The sequence below is a fragment of the Macadamia integrifolia genome, chromosome 8, assembly GCF_013358625.1.
Source record: "Macadamia integrifolia cultivar HAES 741 chromosome 8, SCU_Mint_v3, whole genome shotgun sequence".
NCBI classification, from domain to species: Eukaryota; Viridiplantae; Streptophyta; class Magnoliopsida; order Proteales; family Proteaceae; genus Macadamia; species Macadamia integrifolia.
This window is the reverse complement of record NC_056564.1, coordinates 22702751-22727044: the sequence shown is the minus strand read 5'-3', so window position 1 is coordinate 22727044 and position 24294 is coordinate 22702751. Positions and strand designations below refer to the sequence as shown.

The 24294-nt window shown below is 38.6% G+C and overlaps 1 protein-coding gene across 1 annotated transcript; it reads left to right on the top strand.

The window, feature by feature from the left end:
* Positions 1-18704: 18704 nt before the first annotated feature.
* LOC122086339 (protein BIG GRAIN 1-like E) lies at positions 18705-20098 on the top strand. The gene has a single exon (XM_042655101.1). The coding sequence runs from the start codon at positions 18825-18827 to the stop codon at positions 19800-19802; it is 978 nt and encodes a 325-aa protein (XP_042511035.1). The 5' UTR covers positions 18705-18824; the 3' UTR covers positions 19803-20098.
* Positions 20099-24294: the final 4196 nt, after the last annotated feature.

The window sequence follows — 24294 nt, the reverse complement described above, 5'->3', positions numbered from 1 at the left end:
TGCACAGAAAGTAAAGACTTATTCAAAGAAGGAACATGAAGAACATTAGAGAGATTAAAATTCCAATTAGGAGAAGAAAGTTGGGTAGAGCCAACATGTGTGATGGGAAGGCCCTTACCATTGCCAACCTGCAATTGATCCTGACCTGAATAGTTGTCATAAGATGATAGAGAATAAAGATCGGGCATAACGTGGTGCGTAGCATCAGTGTCAGGGTACCATATGGATGGAGGTGAGGTGTTGAAGTATAGGTTAGGCTGGGTATAGTAAGCGGATGGTGGGTTCACAGGGGGATTAGGCCAGGTAGGGTAGGCGGTCATAGGGCTAGGATATGTGTGGTAAGCTGCAGGGGTAAGTGGGCGATAGTAATAGGTAGATGCTGCATGGTTGGTGCGATGGTAGATAGTGCAAAATAGGCGTCCTTGGCCTTGGTTGGAATAGTGCCCCCATGACCACGTCCACCTTGATTGCTACCTCCATGGCCTCGGGAAGAACCACGATCAGAGGATTGAGATTGAGGCGGATTAGGTTGTGAGCCACCTTTGGTGGTTTTGGTTACTTGATTGGTGGAAGGATTGGAGTTGCTAGATGGAGGATCAGTGATGGCAAGCTTCTTTAGGGAGGAGCTCACAAGGAACTCGTGGTTGAGGAGTAGCACATTTAGATCATCATAGGATACTGAAGTGGAGCGACCAAGAAAGGTGGGAATGACCTCTCTGAGATCAGCGCACAAAGCCCTGAATATGTGTATGTTAAAGTTAGCGACTTTAAGATGTTCACCGATGGCACTTAATTCGTCAGAGGGGCTCTTTGCACGTTGGAGGAAGGAAGACACCGATTCCTTAGGTTTATGAACAAGATCTTACAGGGCCATATGAAAAGAGAGCACACGGGTGGTGGAGGCAGAGGTATAGGCCGTGGTCAGCGTCTCCCATATGGAATAGCTGGTGGTTTTGCCGATAATAAGAGGGAATACCTCTTTAGAGAGGGATGTAATAAGGAGATTGCGAATGAGGGCATCCTGTTGATGCCAGGAAGTAGCAGCACTTTGTTCCGATGGACATAGGTTGGAGCCAGTTAAAAAACCAAGCAGATTCTCTCCTTCAAGGAAGGGTTCTAGTTGAGTCTTCCAAAATTAAAAAAAAAAATTGGAGTTTAGTTTGATAGATAGGTAATGGTGTGCATTGGGAATGGAGGGAGAAGCTTGTGTTGAAGAAGGAAGAGGAGTAAGAGAGAGGGCCGCTAGTGTCTGATCTCCCTTGGGGGAGTTGTTGCTGGCCATAGGGAAGGGAGGGGCGGCTAAGCTCTGTGGAGCTTTTGCGGCTCTGAAACCATGTTAAAGCTTCCATCTTAAAACCAATTGGCTTGAAGTGGGGTGGCCTCTTGTGGCTCTTATACATGATCATCGAGTCACCCACATCCGATTTGGGACTATCTCAATAAGGTGATACAGAATGATGACCATGAAGGGTGGAAGACATGATGCAAAGTGAACTTAGGCGGTAGGATTTCCCAACCCTAACGTCAGAGGGAGAGAGATATCAATTAGAAGAGAAAACGAAGGAGATGGAATGCGGAAGAAGAGTCAAGAGATTCAAAAGGAGAAAACAAAAGGATTAATTCAATAGGAAAGGGTTACCTAAAAAAAAAAACGAAGAAGAAGAAGGAAAAAAGGAAACCAAAAACTAAAAAGCAATGGGGCAGAGAATATAAAAAGATATAAACTGTGATAAGATAGATTGAGTGATAACGAATTAATAGAGAAAACATATAGAAGATAGATATTTCATAAAGAGAGAGGGGAATGTATGTCAGAGAGAGAGAGAGAGAGAGAGAGAACCCAAGGGGGTAGCACAGTTGGTGAGCAACGAACTTAGTACGAGCCATAAACTCGGACGTCCTAAGTTCGACTCTCACTAGGCACACATTGGGCCACTCACACGAGGTGTTTAGTGCTCTTCATTGTTTTCAGTGAAAGTTGAATGGTTTTCATTCAACCTTGGTATGATTCGGCCCATGCGATTGTGGGGTCAGTACGGGCTGCGTGATTAATCAGGCCGAAGGTCTGGATAACTATCGTTAGAAAAAAAAGAAAAAAAGAAAAAAAGAAGAGAGAGAGAGAGAGAGAGAGAGAGAGAGAGAGAGAGAGATTGTCAGAGAAGGAGAGGAATATAAAAACTAACTTTTAAAGAGTAATTAAGTATTAACATTATAGATTTTACCAAAAAATATTAAAAAAATAAGGTAAAGGGCATGAGAGTGAGAGAAATACGAAAAGACAGTATATGGCTTGAGAATGAGAGAAAGAAGGAGAGAGAGAAAGTAGAGAGCGTGAGACTGTAATATAAAAACTAATTTTTTTAATCTAATATTTAGAAATTAATAAAAAGAAGAAAGGGTACCAAAGAAATAGAAAAATAAGAAAGATAAGGAACAAAAATAAGGGAAAATTACATCTCATTCCCTTTTAGTTTGCTGAAATTATACTTGGATCCAAGGGTTTGAATAAATTACGGACCTCTTCCATGCACTTTTTAAGATTCTTACAATTAGGTCCAATCCGTTAGTCTTCGTCAAATTGGGACTGTTAATTGATGATGTCACCTAATATGATGATAATCTAATACCCAAAATACCCTTTTGAACACACGAACTTACCTATATGCCCTTCTATTAAAACAAAACAAAAGAGGGCTCTGTTTTCTTCAATCTTGGAATATTCCATCCACCTCTTTCTTCTCTGAGGAACTACGAGTAGAATATCTCCAATTGGGTGATCTTCTGGTGGCAACGCCTCTCTCTCTCTCCCTCTGGTCAATTTCTCAATCCCCTATCTCAAGTTCGAATGATGTTAGGGTTTAACTCAATTTATCGTATGAAAGATTGAGTTTTTCCACAGCAACCAGAGCAATACTGATACGGCCCAATTAATCACCCAGTAAGGTAAGAACACGTCGTATCCAAAGGAAGGACACGTGTTGCCCACTTGAAAGAGGCCGCAAGAATTCTAACCATGTAAACCACGTGAGGAGAAGATACCCGAATAGGGAATATTCCCCACAAGGGGAATAGCACGTATCCGAGTAGGACTCGGGAAGGGAAAAAGGCGGACCCGAGGGGGACTCCCAAAAGAAACCCTAGACCCTAAGCACTATAAGAGGGGGCTCGAAAACACACCATTACTCTTGTGAAAACACTATTCCGCCAGTCTCTAACTTGGGCATCGGAGGGCTAACCCCAAAGATACCTCCGGGCCTCTTCCTTCTGTCCCTGTGCAGGTTTAGCTCCTCTGGTGGATTTCCGACGGTAACAAATACCAAACCCAGATGGCAAAGAACCAGCGAAATTGTTCTGGCATTCAAATCGGTTTTCTTGTTGGGTTCCGGCTAAATTTATGCTTCTTGTTGTCCTTTCAAGGTTTCAGAAATGTAATCATCAAAACCCACATAAATTAACCATGTCCAGTATGCTTACCTAGCCATGGATTCAATTGTAAGAATAGCTCTTAATTCCCAGCAAGGTGTGAAGCAAGAAGTAGTACATAGATCCCCTAATCCTTTAACCGCTCAAATTTGTCTTATTATCTTGAAATCGATTCTCCTCTGGAAAGCACTCGTTTCTTAGGCTTCGTTCACATTTGTTGCTGTCAAAAATCCGTATGAGCTGATCCTGCACAAGCACAGAAGGCAGAGGCCTGGAGCTTTGTCCGGGATTAGTTCCCCGACGCCCAAGTTAGAGATCGGCCGCACAGTTCTTTACAGGAGTAATGGTGTGGGTCTATTTGCTTACCTCTTGTCCTCCTCTCCGGCCCTCTCTTATAGTCCTTAGGGTTTAGAGTTTCTCTTTTTCTTGGAGGAGTCCTCCTCAGGTCCGCCTCCTTTCCTTTTCGAGTTCTATTCGGATACGTCTTATCCCCTTCGCAGGGAATATTCTTTTCATGTTGTTGACGTGGTCAGAATCCTTGTAGCCTCTATCAGGTGGGCGACACGTCCAGGTGGGCGATGCGTGTCCTTACCCTACTGGGCAATCAATTTGGCCGTATCAGGAGCCCCCTTACTCCCACCAGGAGGCTCTTCCTGTGGGAGTAATCAACGTCAGCTCGGCCTTATTCCTTCGGCTTCGGCTTTAGTTCTACTTGTGACCGAGACCTTCGGTCAGATCCGTTCGGCCTCGGCCTGAGCCCCCAACCGAGGTAGGGACCTTCAGTCAGGTTAGTTCGGCCTGGCCTGAGCTCCCAACTGAGGTGGGGACCTTCGGTCAGGTCAGCTCAGCCTCGGCCTGAGCTCCCAACCGAGGTAGGGACCTTCTGTCAGGTCCGCTCGGCCTTTGCTTGAGCTCCCAACCGAGGTAAGGACCTTCAGTTAGGTCCGCTCGGCCTTTGCTTGAGCTCCTAACTGAGGTAAGGACCTTCGGTTAGTCTGCTCGGTCTTTGCCTGAGCTCCCAACCGAGGTGAAGACCTTCGGCTGTATCCCTTCAGCAAAATTGAAGCCACCAAACAGGAGAATTCCTATCAAATGCCGTAAACCAACTTACACATTTTTCTTAAATAAAATCCTCCAGAGAGCTTAGGATGAGGAGTTACAACTTAAAAGTGCTTAGGAGCAAAAATTACAAAATGTAAGTGTGCTTGCTACTCTTGTACAAGGCTTGGTTTTGCTCCATCGGCTTGAAGGGTTTCTTCCATCTGGATGTACTTATCCCACCGAGCTCTCAACTTGGCCAGGTTCCTCGGTGTATGTTTCGCCAAAGACCTTTTCAGCTTCTTATCCTTGACGCCTCTCAGCAGGGCTGTGAACTCCTCTTTCGGGTCCAGACCTCTGATCGTGATCTTCTCTTGTTGGAAGCGCTTCATGTAGTTTCGCAGTGATTCTCCTTCATGTTGCTTGACGTTGGTCAAGTTCAATGGGGTCTTCTAATGGGGTTGGCTACTGGAGAATCCCTTCACGAAGAAGTAACTTAAATCGCTGAAGCTATGGATCGACTTCGTCGGCAAAGGGTTGTACTATGGCCTTGCTGCTCCTCTGAACATCAATGGCAGAGCGCGACACACGATGTTTTTCGAGACTCGATGGAACTGCATAGCAACCTTGAAGCATTCCAGATGATCGATGGGGTCTCCAGACCTGTCATAGGTGTCACATTTTGGCAGGCGAAAGCTGACCGGGAGTGGGTCCCTCATGACCTCATCAGCTAGAGGCATTCCATTAGTGAGGTCTGGCTCGCGAGCTCCCGTCTAGTTTTTTGCCACCTTCCTAATCTCATCTTTCAGGTTCAGGATCATCTTCTTCAACCCTGAGTCCTCGTGTCTTTGGTCATCTCCATGGCGTGGTTCCCCATGTATGGCCCAGGTGGCACGCCGCGTCCTTCCCCTGGGTGCGGGACTTTCCCTCATTGCTCGGTTTCGAGGATTATGACCGGACCTTATTGATCCTATACTGCTCAGGTCCTCGTCTCGAGTTCGCTTGGGCTAGATATGGGGGCCTCGTGGTGCTCCGTCGGTCTTCTGAGAGATAGCTTTGGAGACCTCCTTCATTGCCTCGGCCATTCGGTCATATTTCTCCTGGAGGGCTTCGAATTGCTCCCTTGTCACATATTCCTGGCTCTAGGAGGGGGTGGAGGATTACTATCTCCGCGCATCAAATATCCGATCGAACGCTGGTCACTCGTGGAACCTTCCCGATCATCGTTTTCGCTTTCTCCGATTTTCGTCGAGGGAGGGAGCCATCCTGAAGGTTCCTCCTCCCTCATGTTCATGTTCGATGCTGTTCTCATCTTCTTACGATTGTAGGTTCTCCCCACCATTACTGTCGTTTCCACGGACGACGCCAATCTGTTGTTGTCAAAAATCCGTATGAGCTGATCCTGCACAAGCACAGAAGGTAGAAGCCCGGAGCTTTGTCCGAGATTAGTTCTCCGACGCCCAAGTTAGAGATCGGCTGCACAGTTCTTTATAGGAGTAATGGTGTCGGTCTATTTGCTTACCTCTTGTCCTCATCTCCGACCCTCTCTTATAGTCCTTAGGGTTTAGGGTTTCTCTTTTCCTTGGAGGAGTCCTCCTCAGGTCTGCCTCTTTTCCTTTTTGAGTCCTATTCGGATACGCCTTATCCCCTTCACGAGGAATATTCTCTTCATGCGGTTGACGTGGTCAGAATCCTTGTAGCCTCTATTAGGTGGGCGACACGTGTCCAGGTGGGCAACACGTGCCCTTACCCTACTGGGCAATCAATTTGGCCGTATCAATATTCCTTGATTTTCTCTTACAAAAATCGAAATCTTCATTATGATTTGATCTGCTTTTTGACTGGAACTCATTGACGAGGATTTATATTTTGCTTACAATCCGCACTTCCTATATAAATAGAAAACCCAACGTCTCATTACCAATCAAATATAAATCAATAACCCAGTATCTATATTTCTCTTGTCAACTGTCAAATCCATCTCTCTCTCTCTCTCTCTCTCTCTCTCTCTCTTATTGTATGGCCAGTAACATGGATGAATGAGAGGAGAGAATGTGGAGTAGTGGGGATGGGGAACATATATTTGATGGAGATGGATCGAATGTTCGACCTGGTTCTCTCTCTTGTCCCGCCATAGTTGGCGTTGGAGGTGATCTCCTCAAGTACCGATGGAATAGGGTCGTTTGTCTTTGGTATCCAATATGCCCACCGTAGTGGTCATCTTCGCTTCAATATATATTGTTTATCCTGTTTCCATGGAAGAATTAATCCACCACCACCACCCCCAACTACCACCATTAGCCGCAACAGAAGGCGCACACGAAGAAGAAGAAGAAGAATAAGGCAGAGAAGCAGCCAAACAAATGCCTATCTTATTTAGTTGGTTTTTCACTAAAGGGTAATACGATCTTTTGGTATTTAAAACTAACAGAATACCAACACTGTTAATGCTAGGGGAGGGAGATGTACTTCGTTCCAACCCTTGGATCCACGTGTAATTTCGACAAACTACAGAGGAGGTGAATGTAATTTTTCTAAAGGATAATGGAAAAGTTAATGTATTTAAATAAACAAGAAGGGTAAAGTAGTCCAAGAAAAGATTCGTCATGAAGCGTGAGTACATGCACTTAAATAATAATAATAATAATAATAATAATAATAATAATAATAATAATAATAATAATAATAATAATAATAATAATAACAATAACAATAACAATAACAATAACAATAACAATAACAACAACAATAATATGATATATATATTAAACATATTAATATATTATATAATCAGGGTTAAAAATCAGGGATGGGTTGGGCTGGGTCGGGCCTAGGCCTCAACCTAGGCCCAACGCAACCCAACCTTGACCCTAAGTTGGTGTTTTTCAACCCTAACTTGCCCTCATGGTTGGAAAACTTTGCCCAGACCCTATTTGGGCTTAGGGCAGGTTCGGGTTGTTAGGACTAAATTTACACCCCTAAGTGTAACCGTATTCTCCATTGATAGTGAAGCAGATCTCATCTCTCCATGGACGTAGAAAATCCTATCAAAACTTCTTTGTGAGCATTGCATTATTGGAATTTCTATTCGTTTTTTTTGTGTATTGTTTTTGTGCATTATGTGATCGGAATTCCCCTTTTTTTTTTTTAACATCATTTTAGGTTCTCCTTTTCTTCAGACTAGTGTATGACACCATTGCTGTCGATGGAGCTAAGTTGCTTTAATTTCTACTCTATTTATATAACAACGGTTATATGGTGTCTACCCCTTGCCCTTTGGATCTTCCAATTATTTTGGAACTTATACATTGATGAGATGAATCGTACTTGGATATTGGATATTATGGCTGGATTTCTAAATCACAACGATATTAGGGAGATTTCTAAAATTAAGTTGTTTCTCTTTCCACAAAGTGATAAGCTTGAATGGTTTCCACCTAAAACTGGGTGTTCTCTATTAAAACATCTTACCACCACATCACTAATCTAGGGCAGAAAAACAGGTTGAAGCACCATTGTCCTTTTGGCTCCATTCTTGGCAGTCTATACTGTAAGATTTCCTATTAAGTGGGCTAGCATAGTCAAATATTTGTTTCCAAAACCGGTTTAGTGGTGTTGACTAAAGATGGAGTAAGCAGAAAGAATCTAATATTATTGGTAAGTGATCTCTATGGAGATATTGGATTCTATTAGCACACCTTAATGGTATAAAATATTTATTACTATGTGTGGACCTAAGGTATTGTTTCCTCAATGGGGAGGAAACCCTACTTTTATTACAGGGTTGGTCCCTACCCTCACCCCTATATATAGTTATCATTGACCCATTAAGTGAGGCTAACGACCAAAAGCAAAAGGGAAAGAGGGTAGACCAGACCAACATGGATCGTATTGTACGAGGAGCATACGAAAAGAGATTCGATAAGTTATTATTGTTCATAGATTCAGTTACGATGTTCTTGTCTGTGTAGTAATTGTATTGTATGCTTATCTGATCTCCATGTGATGACATAGATTCATTTTGATTTGATCGAAATTTGATTAACATAAAACTTTTGGTACCTCTTAGATTTAAAAAAAAAAAAAAAAAAAAAGTTTGGGACTGCCTGCACCGGCCTTGTTTGATTAGTTGAAGGGCTGACCTTGTTTTATAGTAGAACAATTGTTTTTGAAGGTGGAATTGGGATCATGTTCTCCAAACCAATATAAGTGTTGAACATAGTTTTCCAGCCTTGTTCGTTGCTAATTGTGGCCACCCCAAGTCCTGAAAATAAAATAAATAAATTATTGTTTTGCGTTCTGGGCATTAGTAAAAGATGCCAAGATGGGGATAGACTTGGTAATTACTTTTTTTTTTTAAACTTAAGATCTTTAAAAAATAAAAAAAAATAAAAATTTCCTTTGTGGCTATTCTGTCCATGCCCATTGACTTGCCAAGTTGTTGGTTGAATTAATCAAGTAGAAGGAGAACATGTACCGTCTATGTTTCCACTTCACTCTGCAACTTAGGGTTGGAAACTGGGACTGGGAATTAATATAGATTGGATATCAACCGACCCAGTCCACCCGTGAATTGAGTGGGCTTGGTGACATTTGACCCTTCTCAAACTTTGACCAAAATCGGCAAATAGATGATGAGATCACTCAAACCATGAGATTTCATGGGCCGGAAGAAGTGACCTCTTTAACAACCAAGCTCGGCCCAATAAGACCTCAAGCGAAAACTTCAATGACTTAGACCGTCGCCTGAGAGACTGGAACTCTCGCAGGGAAACCCCATGATCTTAGCAGGCACATGCCTAACATGTATAATAAATACATTGAGTTAAGCTTTTGACTTTGGTTCCTTTGGAATGCTCAACAGCTGTAAAGTTACATATTTTTTTGAATAAACAAAGATATTTTAAGTGTTTATAAAGTAGAGTAATTCCGTTTCAAAAATTGAGAAACCTAAAATTAAGTAGTTCCTTTAGTAGGTTGGATTGCATTTATTTAAATAATTAAAGAAAATTTGATTTTGAAACTTCCTATTATATACTTAAGGTTGTCATAAAAGTTTGTTTGGGTATCTTTATATGATAAGACTTTTGTCTTTTGTGAAGATAAAATTTTCATTTTTCCTTTTGTATATTCTCTTTTCTTATTAAGTAATGAGCCAATGGTAAGACGAATCAAATCGGTTCAAGTAGGATAGACGAGTTGGGCCAATTGGTTGATAGGATTAGGTCTGAGCTTGGCCCTGGTCTTGGATTTATTGTGAAAAAAAAAGAAAAAGAAGGGGGGGTGTTTGTTTGTTTCTTAAAAGGCTTGTTTGCTTGTGGTATTGAAATTTGTTTATATAATGATTGTTGACCATTGGTTTAGGTATTATTTTGATTCAAACCAGTTTTGATTCGGTTCAAAATGGATTGGTTATTGACTCTTATGAGGGGTATTTTATTGTGCCAGTAACTTGAAATGATGGAATACTGTCACACCTAAGATTACAGATTCTATCATCTCATTATATTTTGTAGGATGAAATTTTGTTCTACTGCAGTTGACAGATAAATCTAATATTGTCTTTATATTAATTTGTTTATATGGCATAAACTTGTTGTTTTGTGATTTTCTTGAACCAATTCGGGTTATTTTGACAGATTCTTCAATGCTATATAGTCTGTGACATTTGGTCTTGTCATGAGACACTATATATAGTCTATTTATAACATAGGCAATTTTGATGGAAATGCACTGAAATAAATGAGTTTTTTTTTTTTTTTTTTTTTTTTTTTTTTTTTTTTTTTTTTTGTAATGGTCAGTCTTCAAATAATGTCCAATGAGGTTTTTCATATTTAGATCAATTATATTGAAAGTCCCAATGTCATATGAAAATAAAATACTATTGGTCCGCATAATGTCGCTTTATCATGTACTTGGGAAGTTGTGGATAATTACTTAACTGGTCAAACTAGCGAGAGGATGTAATTATGTACTCTGAAATGTTGTTTATGGTTCGACCGATGGATGTATATTCAATATATTGGGTTGAATTAAAAAAAAATGGACCTATATTTTATGTTCCATAACTATTTTGGAACAACTATAGTGTTTTGTTTTTATTCTATAGCGGCTTTAGAATTGTATTTCTGTTTGTATATGTTTCTACATTGGTTTATCATTGCCATGATATTATAAAAAGTCATTTATGAATGACATAGACAGAAAATTAATGACATTTTATGTTTGCATGTCATATTTGGAATATTCTATGATGAATAAATATATTGGAGTTAAGTTAAGTGTAAGCTTTCGTACATGTTTAGCTGCAAAATGCATTTCTAGGGAACCATGAAAGGGTGATGTGGATTCCACCAAAGTGACGTATCTTGTTCTTTCATGGTTTTCCCTAGGGCAGCATAGTAGGTGACATTTGCCTAAAGATAATGTCACCAAAGTTAAAGAAAATGACAGTAACCTAAGGTTTCTAATCCCAAAGGTGAGGGGATCTCAAAAGTTATTATTCTTTTCATAGTTAATACAAGAAAATGAGAGGACCAGTGTATTCCTGTCTTAAAGGATAAGGATATAGTTTCAGCTATAACTCTTGAGTGATATAGTCATTACAGTGAATGCACATGAATCTCACCAAGTTAAACTTTGTTATTAGTGTGGTCTATGTAAATCAATTTTTTGTGAAGATTCTTGTGGGTAGAGTTGGCATCTTAAAGATTAATATTAATGATGATACCTATACTCACATTTGAGATGTTATGACCCAAGATCATCCTACGTTGCTTCTACATGTTGATGATTTATTAATTATTTTCAGTACAGTTTCAATGAAAACCAGTTTTGAAGTCTACTGATTGGATAGACCATAAACAGTTTATGCAAGTGAAATCAAAAATCATTTCATTTTAGTTTATTAAAATGATTTCTGTAATCTATTTATGTCGTTGACTATTTTGACTATGTTTATTCAAGCCAACAGTTAGATCTAGTTCTAATATGAACTGACATTGACTCTTATAAATGGTACTTTTATTAGGTCATCTAGTCCTACTCTCTTATATTAGTGGGAGAATAAATTATTATCCTATTGAGGGTAATAGATGTATCATACATGTTTTATTATGTATACTACACTTGTCGTTTCATAAATTTTAAGTCAATCTGGGGTATTTTGAAATTTCTTCGATGTTATATTAATCATCCGTGACATCAGGTTTCGTCACGAGACACATAATTATGAGTTTTGACACCCATTTATGATTCAAAATATCACAAGTGCATTGTTTAAGTAATATTTCTTCAAATTTATATATCATATTTGTACTTGTGATAAAGTTCAATTTTATTGAAAATTCATCGAGATAAAACAGATATATTATATTTGAATGATTTAAATAAACTCATTGAAGTTTTAGTGGCTTATTGGTATAAAGCATATGAAGTTGTTTATACTTACTATGGATCTAAGCCAACATTACTTTTATTTATTAAAGACTTATTGTTGTTTTTGACCTATAAGTTATTCAGTTCATGTGCCCTATTAGCTAATTTTCTTTTGACTTGAAGAAATTATAAGGCTTTATTATGATTGACTTTAAAGTTTATGGGCTAATATTCGTGTTGGATATTAAAGTCATTTGGGTTGAAAGTTCATATTTGTATACAACTTTGTATATCTAATGAATTATGGATAAAGTAACATATTTCAATTTTTTTTTATCATGAATAAATGTTATAAACTTTCATATTTAGCATGTTGTCATTATAGAAAATACCATATTTAAATTTTTATTTATTTATGGTAATGGCTGGAAGTACAAAACTGTCATACTAAGAATGTACTCACTTTGATAACTGTTAAATTATGCTATTACCATATTGACTATTAGGGTTTATAATGGGTTGCTTTTGTGGGCTTATGTTGAATATTTTATTAATTAAATACTGAAATAGCTCATCTTATTGTTTGCACCCAAAATCTAAATCCATGGGCATTTGGTAGCAATCCAAGTCTATAGGTTTTTTATAATTTCAGTGATTACGCTTCCACTTAGTGGGCTAGTTACTGAGATTGTAAAATTACTATTGACTATTCAGGATGGGTTGCAATCAAGGAGACCATATGGCGAATGATGTGCTCTTGCCACCACAGGTGAGTCTTCATTTGGTCGATTTCGCTTGATAGTGTGAGGGTGACGTTTTGGGCTTCATAGCTTTAAAGGTTCTTGTCTTGCCACCACAGGTGACGGAATCTTCAAAGTGGTATTGTTTCGAGCGTCTTGCCTTGCATGTGAAAGATTTCACTATGTGTTGGGCGATATTGCCACCACAGGTGTGACCCCGATGACGTCGGATCTTTCCCCAGTTTCTGTTTTCCTACAGTTATTAAAAATAATACTGGGATAAATCTAATTAATAGCCCAATTAGTCAGATTTAATTATATTGTTGGGAAGTTTAATATGCCTTCTGTTCTTGCATATTATATATTTTGGTAAATATGTATGATTATATTTGTCAGCTTTGATTTCTCAGCTATTTTCTGTTAAAAAAGTTTGAATGGTTCCAATTTTAAGGAATGGAACTAATCCTTTAATATTTCTCTGGCTATTATGATAATAAATTTTAATCTTAATTGATGAGCCTCCTAAGCCAGTGGTTGTTAATTATGTTCAAGCTAAGGTCCTTTATGAAAATGGGAGGAATCGAATAGGTTTATCTAAAGATCAGTGGGAGTAAGCTCATGAATCATAAATTTCTGTAGAACTATATTATTACAAATTGTTGACTCTATATCTAAACCATTGAGGATGTTCTGTGACAACTTCGTTGCGGTTTGTTTCTCTCATAACCGTAAAAGTACTTCAGACTCTAAACACATTGACATTAAGTAATTTTTTGTCAAAGAGAAAGTTTAAGAGTCACAGATTACAATGGAACAGATTGCTACAGAAAACATGATTACAGATCATCTTACTAAGGGCTTGACTCCAAAAGTCTTTCAAGAGCATATCACTAAGATGGAACTTGTTAGTTATTTTGATGTATTTTATTAGTGGGAGTTTTGCTCAATATGTTCATATTTGACTTTCAGTTTTAGTTTATACATATGATGCATTATTATTATTCTCAAGAATATATATGCATTTTTATTATGGCCATTTGTTTATATGTATACACTTATTTATTTGCCTCATATAGAAAATTGAGGTTATATGTGGTGTATTTATCTCATTCGGTATCTGAGGTTCTAGTCAATACACACACATCCAGTCACTAGCAAAGCCTCGTTTGATTGAGTTCTAGTGCTAGTGTTGTGGGACATCCGGACCCAGTCCCAATGAGCTTCATTAATTGAAGCTTGAGTGTTTGGGAGACGCTTGCAGTTAATGAGACCTTTGGTATTTGTCCCATAGGGCTCATTTGGTTTTCGAGCGATGACCAATTTGAAAATAGACATGATGATCACTATAGCATGTTATTTCCATACCACACGTTCATACTGCTTAGCCCAAGTCGGTGATGTTATGAGCACTTTGACGTGTGTGGTCTTATATCGCTTTAGATGTGATGATCAATACGGTTGGGTGTTTGTAATTCTCATTCGGACCAAGGCATTCAGTTTAAGGTGCACTCCATTCGACACTGTTTTGTTTGTGGCCACATTCAGTTTATCTAAATCGGAGAGTCGTTTTAAATAAATTTTAAAATCTAAAACTTGTGACATATGCTGCCCAAGTGGGATATTGTAAAATTTCCTATTAAGTGGGCTAGCATAGTCAAATATTTGTTTCCAAAACCGATTTAGTGGTGTTGACTAAAGATGGAATAAGCAGAAATAATCTAATATTATTGGTAAGTGATCTCTATGGAGATATTGGATTCTATTAGCACACCTTAATGGTATGAAATATTTATTACTATGTGTGGACCTAAGGTATTGTTTCCTTAATGGGGAGGAAACCCTAATTTTATTCCAGGGTTGGTCCCTACCCTCACCCCTATATATAGTTATCACTGACCCATTAAGTGAGGCTAACGACCAAAAACAAAAGGGAAAGAGGGTAGACTAGACCAACATTGATCGTATTGTACGAGGAGCATACGAAAAGAGATTCGATAAGTTATTATTGTTCATGGATTCAGGTACGATGTTTTTGTCTGTGTAGTAATTGTATTGTATGCTTATCTGATCTCCATGTGATTACATAGATTTTCTATCATATACTAGATGCAGGTTGGAAGAAAATCTGGCCTTGTTCATCACTACCTAAGATAAAGGAACTCTTATGGCATTGTTTTGCATTTGGTTTAGCTATCGTAGATGCTTGTCGTCTTTGGGAAGTTGATGTTGAACTGCGATGCTCTAGATGTTCAGATCAAGAAACTATCACCCATAGCCTATTTGACTGCTCCTTTGCAAGGGAAGTTTGCAGTTTGGTTTACTTGTAATTTAAGTTATTTTGTCTCTTCAAGACCTTCTTTGGTGAATTGGATTACGGATGGAACTTGTTTTCTCAGAAAAGGTAGAACTATATCCAAGGAATTGGTTACCTTAAGCAGTTTTATTGCCTGATATTTGTTGAATGCAAGAACGGCACAATATTTGGATGGCGATTCTGGACTCCGGAGGATGTGTATTGAGTCTCACATCAGACTTTCGAGAAATTTCTTGAAGTACTTTCATTTTGAATTGCTGCTACAAGATCAAGTGATATTTATGGAAGTATTAATATTGCACCTGAAGCGGTTCAGCATGATCATGATGCTTCTATTTTGATGCCAGTTTAGGGCTGAACTTAACTAAAGGTGGTGTTGGTTTTATAGCTCGTGATCACCAGGGACAATGCCTTCTTTCTGTTTCAAGCCCTATTGAATTTGATAATCCATCAGTAGGGGAAGGCATGAGTATTCGGGGGAAGCTATCTCTGAAGACGTTAGGGTGATTATCACAGAGAATGATAATATGTAAGGGAGTTATTCTCCTCTTCAATAGGGAATTTTTCAACTTTTCCTTTGAAGTTGAGGTCTATCTTGAGAGACATTATGTATCTTTTTTCCCACTTTATATCTTGTAATTTTACTTTTGTTCCAAGGGAGAAATACAACATTGCTGACTCCTTGATTAGGAAGGTTTCGTAGATATGGTGTCCGGTGGTTTAATACATGGATTTTGGAGATATGTCATACTCTAACCATGAGTTATGCACATTATGAATAAATTTCCCCTTCCCTCACTGAGGAGGTTGGTGTTGGTGTACGATATCTTGTATTCCGTTGCAGTTTAATCTATGAGTACTGGTGCAAGCCCCTCGACAGAACGGCGGTTCCGCTTGTTGGTAAGCCTGCCAGGGGGGTTGCAAGGGGATAGGTGGCTCCTTGCATAGCGGGGTTGTAGGGAGATGCAGCTCCCCACTTGAATTTTTTATTTGATGACAGTTTTGTACTTTCCGGTATTAAGGTTTTTAACTATATATTTGTAGCGAGAGTTACTTTCTCTATAAGAAATTCTGAGAGGTGTGAGGATGAACGTTGTAACCTTATTCTCCATTGATAGTGAAGTAGAATCTCAAATTTTAGTTGATCGAGCCTAATTCTAATTGTTTTGTTCCGAAGCAAAGATATCCACGGGCCGGTTCATCCTATTTAGATAGTCATGAGCAAGATGTACAAGATTCTCTTTCGGATAGGCCTTGAAAGGAGAAGCAAGACTGGAATACCAACAGACGTTTATTAGGAAAAAAATTAAAAATGAAAAGGTCGCCTTATTCAAAACCCCTTGGAGAAATCTAGATCTCTCCCACTTCACACCTTGGGAAGCACCGTTCTTATAGAGAGAAAGTTGTGTTCACATCTTCTTGACCTGCAATGGTTAATGAGAGGAAGGGCGAGGGCTAAAGAAAGGTGGGAAGGGCAAGTGAGCAAGCAAAAGCTCAATTCATGTAAAGGAACGTGAAATCTCATTGATGACGTAAGCAATCTTGCCGAACCTCGTAAACTTGTGTGCATTGTTTATTCTTGCTTTTCCATTACCTTCTGCAACCTTAACAGTTGGGGCTCTTGCCAAAAAAAAAAAAAAAGGACGATGAGAGTGAGAGAGAGACTTTAACCCAAATGAACAAATTAAGGAAGGGAACTCACCTTGAAGATCCAACTCTTCAACGCGTCCTGTCTAGTGAGGTAGAAGAAGACCTTGAATTCCTCAAAATCTAGAGAATTGTTTCCATCCGTATCAATTTTTTTGAATAATTTTTTATTATATTTGTAGCCGTTATTTTTTAGGTAGCACTTAAATTCTCTTCTACTTATCTTGCCATTTCCATCCTTATCTACGCCCTCAAACATGAATTTAGCTAACACCGTTAGCTCAGTTCCACCATTTTCATAAAATGCTGTGGATGCCTGACATATATCTTCCATCTCTCTCTCTCTCGCTCTCTCTCTCTGGTGTGAAGGTTTCAACTCCTCCTCTCTCTGACTGGTATGAAGGCCTCAAGTCCTTTTTATATCAAGAGGGGACCAACAAGATATTTTTTTTTATTTATTATTATTTTAAAGAACAAAACTTTTATTTATGAACATGAAGATGCAAAACCTTACAAAGTCAAAGGAAAAAAAATAAATAAATAATTTAAAAAGGTGGAAAAAGATCCCACAAAGATATTTTACAGACAATCAAGATTTAATGGAAATAAATAAATGAGTAGGAGATCGGTCATGCTCATTATGTGGCCTCTGCCTCATACGGGGTTTAAGGAGTGCAGGTCCAAAGAAAGACTCCAAACAACTCGTAGGTGAAGTCGTCCTATTTTTTCAAATTCCCTTTTATATTTTATTTTCAATCCTTATTTTTTATTTTATAAGAAGGTGAAGTTTTGTCTATATATATAAGTTGGAAGAGAAAGTTCCCTCTCTCCGCGGATGGTTCCTTTTTTTCATGTTGAATGTCATCCATGTCATCATAAAATCAAATTCGTCTCTCGTTATCCGCCACCATGATGAATATCAAAACTTGGTCATAGTGCGCAAATTTGGATTTAAAAATTATTTGGATAAAGAATTATTCAGAATAATTCTTTTTATTAATTTAATAAATTATAATAAAAAAAATTGATAAAATAATATTGGGATGCGAAAATTATTTATATACTAAAACATATATTATCAATGAATTAATATATCCACTTAAAACATTTTCATTAGCCCTCAGCTTGTGTTATAGATAGAATAGTGACAAAACGAGTTTCTGACAGACCCTCGTCTTTGTCTTATTATAGAGAAGGGTGAAGGTGGATGGGACGGCATTACCTTGTTTGCAAGGGTGATTTCCAAGGATGATATTAGAGAAAAAGGGTGCGTCAAGGGTAGGGGTGTCAACCGGTCAGGCCGGTTCGGTTTCGATAGGCTTAATCGGGTTTAAAGACTTTCAAAGGCTACACCGTGTCCATCCATTTAACTAATTGGGCTTAGTTATTAAGGGCATGATACACTTTATATTCGGTCAGTCGGTCTCGGGTTATAATCGGGCTACCTTAATCGGGCTTTAGTCGGGCCTTAATCGGGCTACGGATATGTTTAATGTTAAACGAGATTTAACCGGTTTTTAAACGGGCCTTCTTTAAAATGTGCTATTATATTCCGGCCCACTCATGCAAGCCCAAAAAAATGACAATAAATCAATAAATGATACCAAATATAACAATTATTTAAAATGTGAACATGTCTTTACTTTTTAGTTTTTATTCTTTAATTTGGGGGGTAAAATAGGTATTCTACAATCATTAAAGGGTTGGGCCAAGTTGGTGCACAATAGGCCGGTCTCGGTCGGACGTTATTCGGTCGGTCTCGGTCGGGCGCCCGACGGTCCAAGTAGTAAAATCGAAACCGATCATTTATAAATGGTCCGGGCCAAACCGGTTTATAAACGATCGGTCCCGATCAATTTAGTCGGATCGGGCCACGAATTGACACCCCTAGTTATATCTACTTAAAAACTACACTTTTAACACCGTTGGGAGCCCCATCTCTCTCAGCTACACCCCAGCTGATCAGGATCCAAGGAGATTGCAGGAGACAAATCTCATCACCTCTGACTCCTCCCCCTACCCCATAGCTTCTTTCCTCAGCCCCACTCCCTAATAGAAGAAAGCAAGAACACATGTTTAGTGGGTGGGTCTCCCTTCAAGATTCAATATCTATCATCATAGGGGGACAAAGGATTACTAAAAGTGCCCTCCCCACTACTATCAATCATTCCAAAACTTCTCCCCATGATCTAACAAATCCCTCTCCCAATTAATTTCCCTTCCCATAAGTACCACTCCACACATGTAACCACCAGCTTCATAACCATTCTCCACCTTCATCAACCATGTCGTTCACAGGGTCGAATCCAGATCTAGATAGGATTTTCAAGAAGTCAGTCCACCGGAAGAATGGTTCTGGTGAGCTCGATGTGTTTGAAGCCGCAAGGTATTTCTCCGGTGCAAACGAAGGCAGCGGGTTCTATGGATCAACCTCCTCTCACAAGGCCATGAGAGAAGAAAGGCAGTCGTGGGGGCTAGGAGGAAGGAGGATGAGCTTAGACATGCCCATGAAAAAGCCACTTCCTTCCCAAGCCCAGCATCATCATCATCATCATCAGGTGGAAAAACAACTCAAAGAGAAGAAATACAAGCTGCCCAGCTCTCCTGGTGGCAGACTTGCTAAACTTCTCAACTCTATCTTCAGTCAAGCAGTCTCCAAGAAGAAGAAATCTAAGTCCACTACTCAATCTGTGAAAGATCAAGAGGAGAGCCCAGGTGGGAGGAGAAAAAGGAGGAGTAGCATTAGCCATTTTCGAAGTGCAAGCACCACAGACTCGAAATCATCCATGTATTCATCTTCAAGCTCTGGTTTCAGAACACCTCCTCCTTATGCCAACACTCCCACAAAAGCCTTCAAGGAAATGCTAAGCTATTCGGATCACAAGCAAGTGGTGCCTTTGTCAAAGCACAATGGACAGGTAAGGTCGATGAGCTCACAACAGGAGGCTTTGAATGAGAAAAAGAACATGGATTTGCCTTGGTTGGATGAAAAGATCAAATTCTTCGATGGGTTTCCAGAGAAAAGCAAGAATTATGGAGGTGGGTCTTTAGAGAAAGATCGGATTTGGATTGAAGACTACTCATTAGAAAAGAAGAACCTTAGGAAATTTGATGAAGTGGATGATGGAGGAGAGAGTGACTCAAGCTCTGATCTATTTGAGCTGCAGAACTATGACTTGGGTTTCTACTCTAGTGGTCTACCAGTTTATGAGACCACACACATGGAGATTATCAAGAGAGGAGCACCAATTGCCAGTGTCTAAACAGTCTCAACATCTTATTTCTTCCTTTGTTCTTTCAATTTCTGTACAGTCTTGGAATGTATCCTCATCTTCTTAGGCTCAAATCTCATATGTCCTCTCGCAGAACTTGTAGTACTGTTGCTTAGAACTTTCATTATGGCAATTACCGGTAGGGTGGTTTGATCAGGCAGTGCCATGATGAATTTCTTCCGCCAAGTTAAAAAGGAGACACAAAGCATCATTACCAAGTGCATTGTAATTTTCTTTTTAATTTATTTGGAATCCTATAATCTCAGATTTTTAGGCCTGGGGAGCAACGATGGAATACACTTGTAAGACTTGCATGATCACATACATGCACGCATCCATAAATACGATCATGGATGTATGTTGGGAGTATCCGAGCTACTCCTAAATCAGTTATAATATAATCGCTCTTACTTTATTCTTTATAACTTGTCAGACATTCATCTCTACCTCTACATCTCCTTTATGCTAAGCTTATCTACATGATGGTTTTTGACTGTTCAATATTTCACAACATACATCATAGAGGGACGTATGATTGTCCTATGAAATTTTCCTTTTAAATTTTAAAATAATATGTCAACCACATCCATTTCTTAAGGCCCCGTTTGTTTAGAGGGGAGTTTGAGGTGAAAATGTCTGATTACTGGGTCCCACATGTTTTTGGGGTTAAAGGTAGGGAAAGTAAAATTGGATTTTTTCACCCCAATCTTGTTTGGTTAGCACATAGCTGTGGGAGAGAGGGAAGAGAAGAATGAAGAAAGAGAGTCATTAATTGCAATGACTTCTTACCCCACAAAATCCCACTAACTTGGTAAGACTTTGGAAGGGGATGTGGTGAAAACCGCACCAACAGACAGAAAAGCTCATCTCCCAATGTTGTCTATAGTGTTTCCCACCCCATTATATTAAAATACATGATTTTACCATGATTTTGGGAAATAAGTACAACTCTCCCACCCCTTAAATCCCACTCCATCAAAACCCCCTAAACAAATGAGCCATAATTTAAATCTATGAGAAAGTGGTTTGAGGTGGTATAATCATGTTCCATTGAGACAATTGAATGCTGTAATATGATGCAATGATTTGATTCAGATTGAGGAAACTAAAAGAATCAATGAAAGACTTAAGATAATCTTAGAAAAAGTGGTGAGGAAAGGTATTAATCTGCATAACTTAGACTTTGTAATAAGTATCTCATTTAGTTGAGATAAGAGTGAGTTGTTGTTGGATGTATGCCTGTGGTGAGAGATTGAGAATTTGGGTAGGTATCACCTTTAGTTGACGGGTATACGTGCATCATAATATTCCCAAACCCAAGAGAGCAGTGAAGGTTCACATACGTGAGAGATTAATAGATGCCATATCTACGGACTAGGGACGTTCACATACATTCACATACATGAACATTCACCCCTCTCCAAATGAAAACCCCACAATGTTGTACTTTTAGGATAGACCTCTCAAAATAATTGAGAGGTTGTTATGGAGAAACGTCAGCCATTGAGTTGTGTCTTATCGAAAGATCAACATAAAAAGGGGAGGAGAGCTTATTGTTGGGATTAGGAAAACTAATTTAGGATTTTAAAACATAAAAATGATAAACTCATGGATTCTGTGAACCTGACTACCATTACAACCTAATCGGCTGTTTTAAAAATTATTTATTTTTCATTCCTTCCATTTTTCGGGTTCATGAATATCTGAGGGGATCCCATGTGAGTGTTAATGTAGGGATATGAGTGACATCTTTCATGCATTGTGTGAAGTTAGGTAACAAGGCTCTTCAGTATAGACAAAGCCAACCTGATTCAGTTGTCCAATTAAAGATTGATTAATAGTAATTAAAAAAACTAGCATTGAAGACTGTAAACTGTGTCAGATTGCATCTGATATGCATTTTTGGAATGTATTCTAAGCGATAATGCATTTCAAAAAATCATACAAATGTCAACTAATTTTAAAATGTTCACTAATGATTCTAACCTTATTTATTTGTTTATTTTTTTCAATATTCTAAACGTTTTCAAACATTACTTAACACTTGTTTCTAGATATTTAAGATCATAGGTGGAATATTAAGGTTGTGCTTGGTATGATTTCTTGGAATGCATTGTTGACCTTATAGACTTATAGTAGAAGAAAATCTTTGTATATGTTTCAAAAAAGAAACATGTGTATCCGTGGTTTAAAACCCAAATTGGGATCGACTGAATAGGTAAATTTGACGGAATCAACTGGGAATGATTGGACTAAACCAACTTATATGCATATTAAATCCAACTGAATAATGCCGAGTCTGGGTAAGTCTCGTTGATTCCCTTTGAGTCTAACCAATGTTCAAATCAGAATTAGAAGATCGATCCTGAATCATATTCTGAGTTTTTAACCCTCAAGTGCATGGTCTTAAAAATCAGTTTTGATCGGTTAGGATCACCTAGACCAGATAGGTATTGGCTAAGGTCAATCCCTAATATTGATTGACTAGTAAGATAAAAGGGTAAAATGGTCCAAAATTTCAGTTTTTTAAAGAAGAAAGAATGTTGCCTGCTAGTGCAGGCACATACCTAGATACAACAGGTGTGGAAAAGATGTGCTGCGTCTACTCTAAAGATTCTCCCATGGTCCCTCCCATTGACCCTTACACTGGCATGTACCTATGCCAGTAGGAGAGCTTTCTCTTGCCCCAAATAGGATAAATCGATTTGATATAGTCTAATCCCATCCATAGTTGTCACGGCGTCAAATCGATCCAAGGCGGTGGAGGGGTGGCTAATCGATTTGGCGATGAATCGCCCATTATGGCGTTGCCATGGCGGTCAAATCGCCCATGTGTCATTTTTTATTTTTCCTATTTTCGAAAGTTATTTAGTATATTACTTTTTTATTTCCCCAATTTTCTAAGAAAAAATATAGTAGTCATTAGAATGTAGACAATAGACAAGTATTTTAATCCATCCAAATCAAAAGATAAAGACATTGCTGAGAAATAACAAAAAATGATTCCTTCCATCCTACATCAATAATTGCACAAGACCACATTGAATTGACAAGTGGGGGAAAAAAGATGCACACAGGCCAACAAGACATTATTATAAATTTGTAGAAACATTTATATGAACCAACATATATCATAGATTCACAGGAAACATTGTTAAAATATGTTGCAACAGAATAGAACTAGAAATTTATATGAACCAACATATATCATAGATTACAATGGCTTTTTCCCCTAGCACATAGACTTACCTTGCTTAATATTAATACAATCCACAATACAGAACATGGTTCTTAATCATGGAAAATCTGGTAATTGAAGACCACAATCTGACAATCATAACTACTAGAAAATTTGCATCAATGAAAAAGACAATACAAGTATACAACATTACCAAAAAAATAAAAAAATAAAAACCAAGGAAATCAGAACAGAGAAAGATTTATGTTCTGTGCGAGTGAACTAAGGAAGAGGAAGAAGAGGATTAGAAGAAGAGAAGAGACTGATTACTGATTAGTAGTAGAAAAAGGGGGGAAAAAAAAGAGGTGAAGACTCTTAAGAGTCGAACAAACCAGACTCTGTAGGGTCAAGGAAGAAGAAGGTTAGAAGAGGAGAAGAAGAGAAGAAGAGAAGAAGCCAGAGGCAAAGAAGAAGAAGGTTAGAAGAAGAGAAGAAGAGTTCATAGACTCAAAACCAGAGACAAGGAAGAAGAAGTTTAGAAGAAGAGAAGAAGAGTCGAACATACCTATCTTCGCTGGAGCACAGAAGCAGCAACGCCGGAGCAGGAACAGCTATCGCCGAAGCAAAATAAGATCAGAACAGAGAAAGATTTATGTTCTATGTGAGTGAACTAAGGAAGAGGAAGAAGATTAGAAGAAGAGAAGAGACTGATTACTGATTTAGTAGTAGAAAATGGGGAAGAAAAAATGAGAGGTGAAGACTCTGAAGAGTCAAACAAACCAGACTCTGTAGGGTCAAGGAAGAAGAAGGTTAGAAGAGGAGAAGAAGAGAAGAAGAGAAGAAGCCAGTGGCAAGGAAGACGGTTAGAAAAAGAGAAGAAGAGTCGATAGACTGAAAACCAAAGACAAGGAAGATGAAGGTTAGAAGAATAGAAGAATAGAAGAATAGAAGAATAGAAGAAAAGAAGAGTCGAACATACCTATCTTTGCCGGAGCACGGGAACAGCAACGCCGGAGCAGGAACAGCTATCGCCGGAGCAAAATAAGGGTTGAAGGGTTGAAGGGAGTCTTCGGTCTTCACTTTGAGACTTAGGGTTGGAGGGTTGAAGAGAGTCGGAGTCGCGACTTGTCTCTTTGGTCTTAATTTAGACTCTTTTTTTTTTCTTTTTCATTGGTACAACTTATTAATTTACACTTTTATCCCATGTAGCATTAATTTGTACATTTCAATTACACCTGCCAATAACATTGTTAGAAAGAGAATCAATTTAGTAATTAACAATAATAACTTCAAAAAAAAAAAAAA

What these genes read in the sequence shown, in the direction of transcription:
- LOC122086339 (XM_042655101.1), top strand. Translation starts at nt 18,825, where the DNA reads ATGTCGTTCACAGGGTCGAATCCAGATCTAGATAGGATTTTCAAGAAG.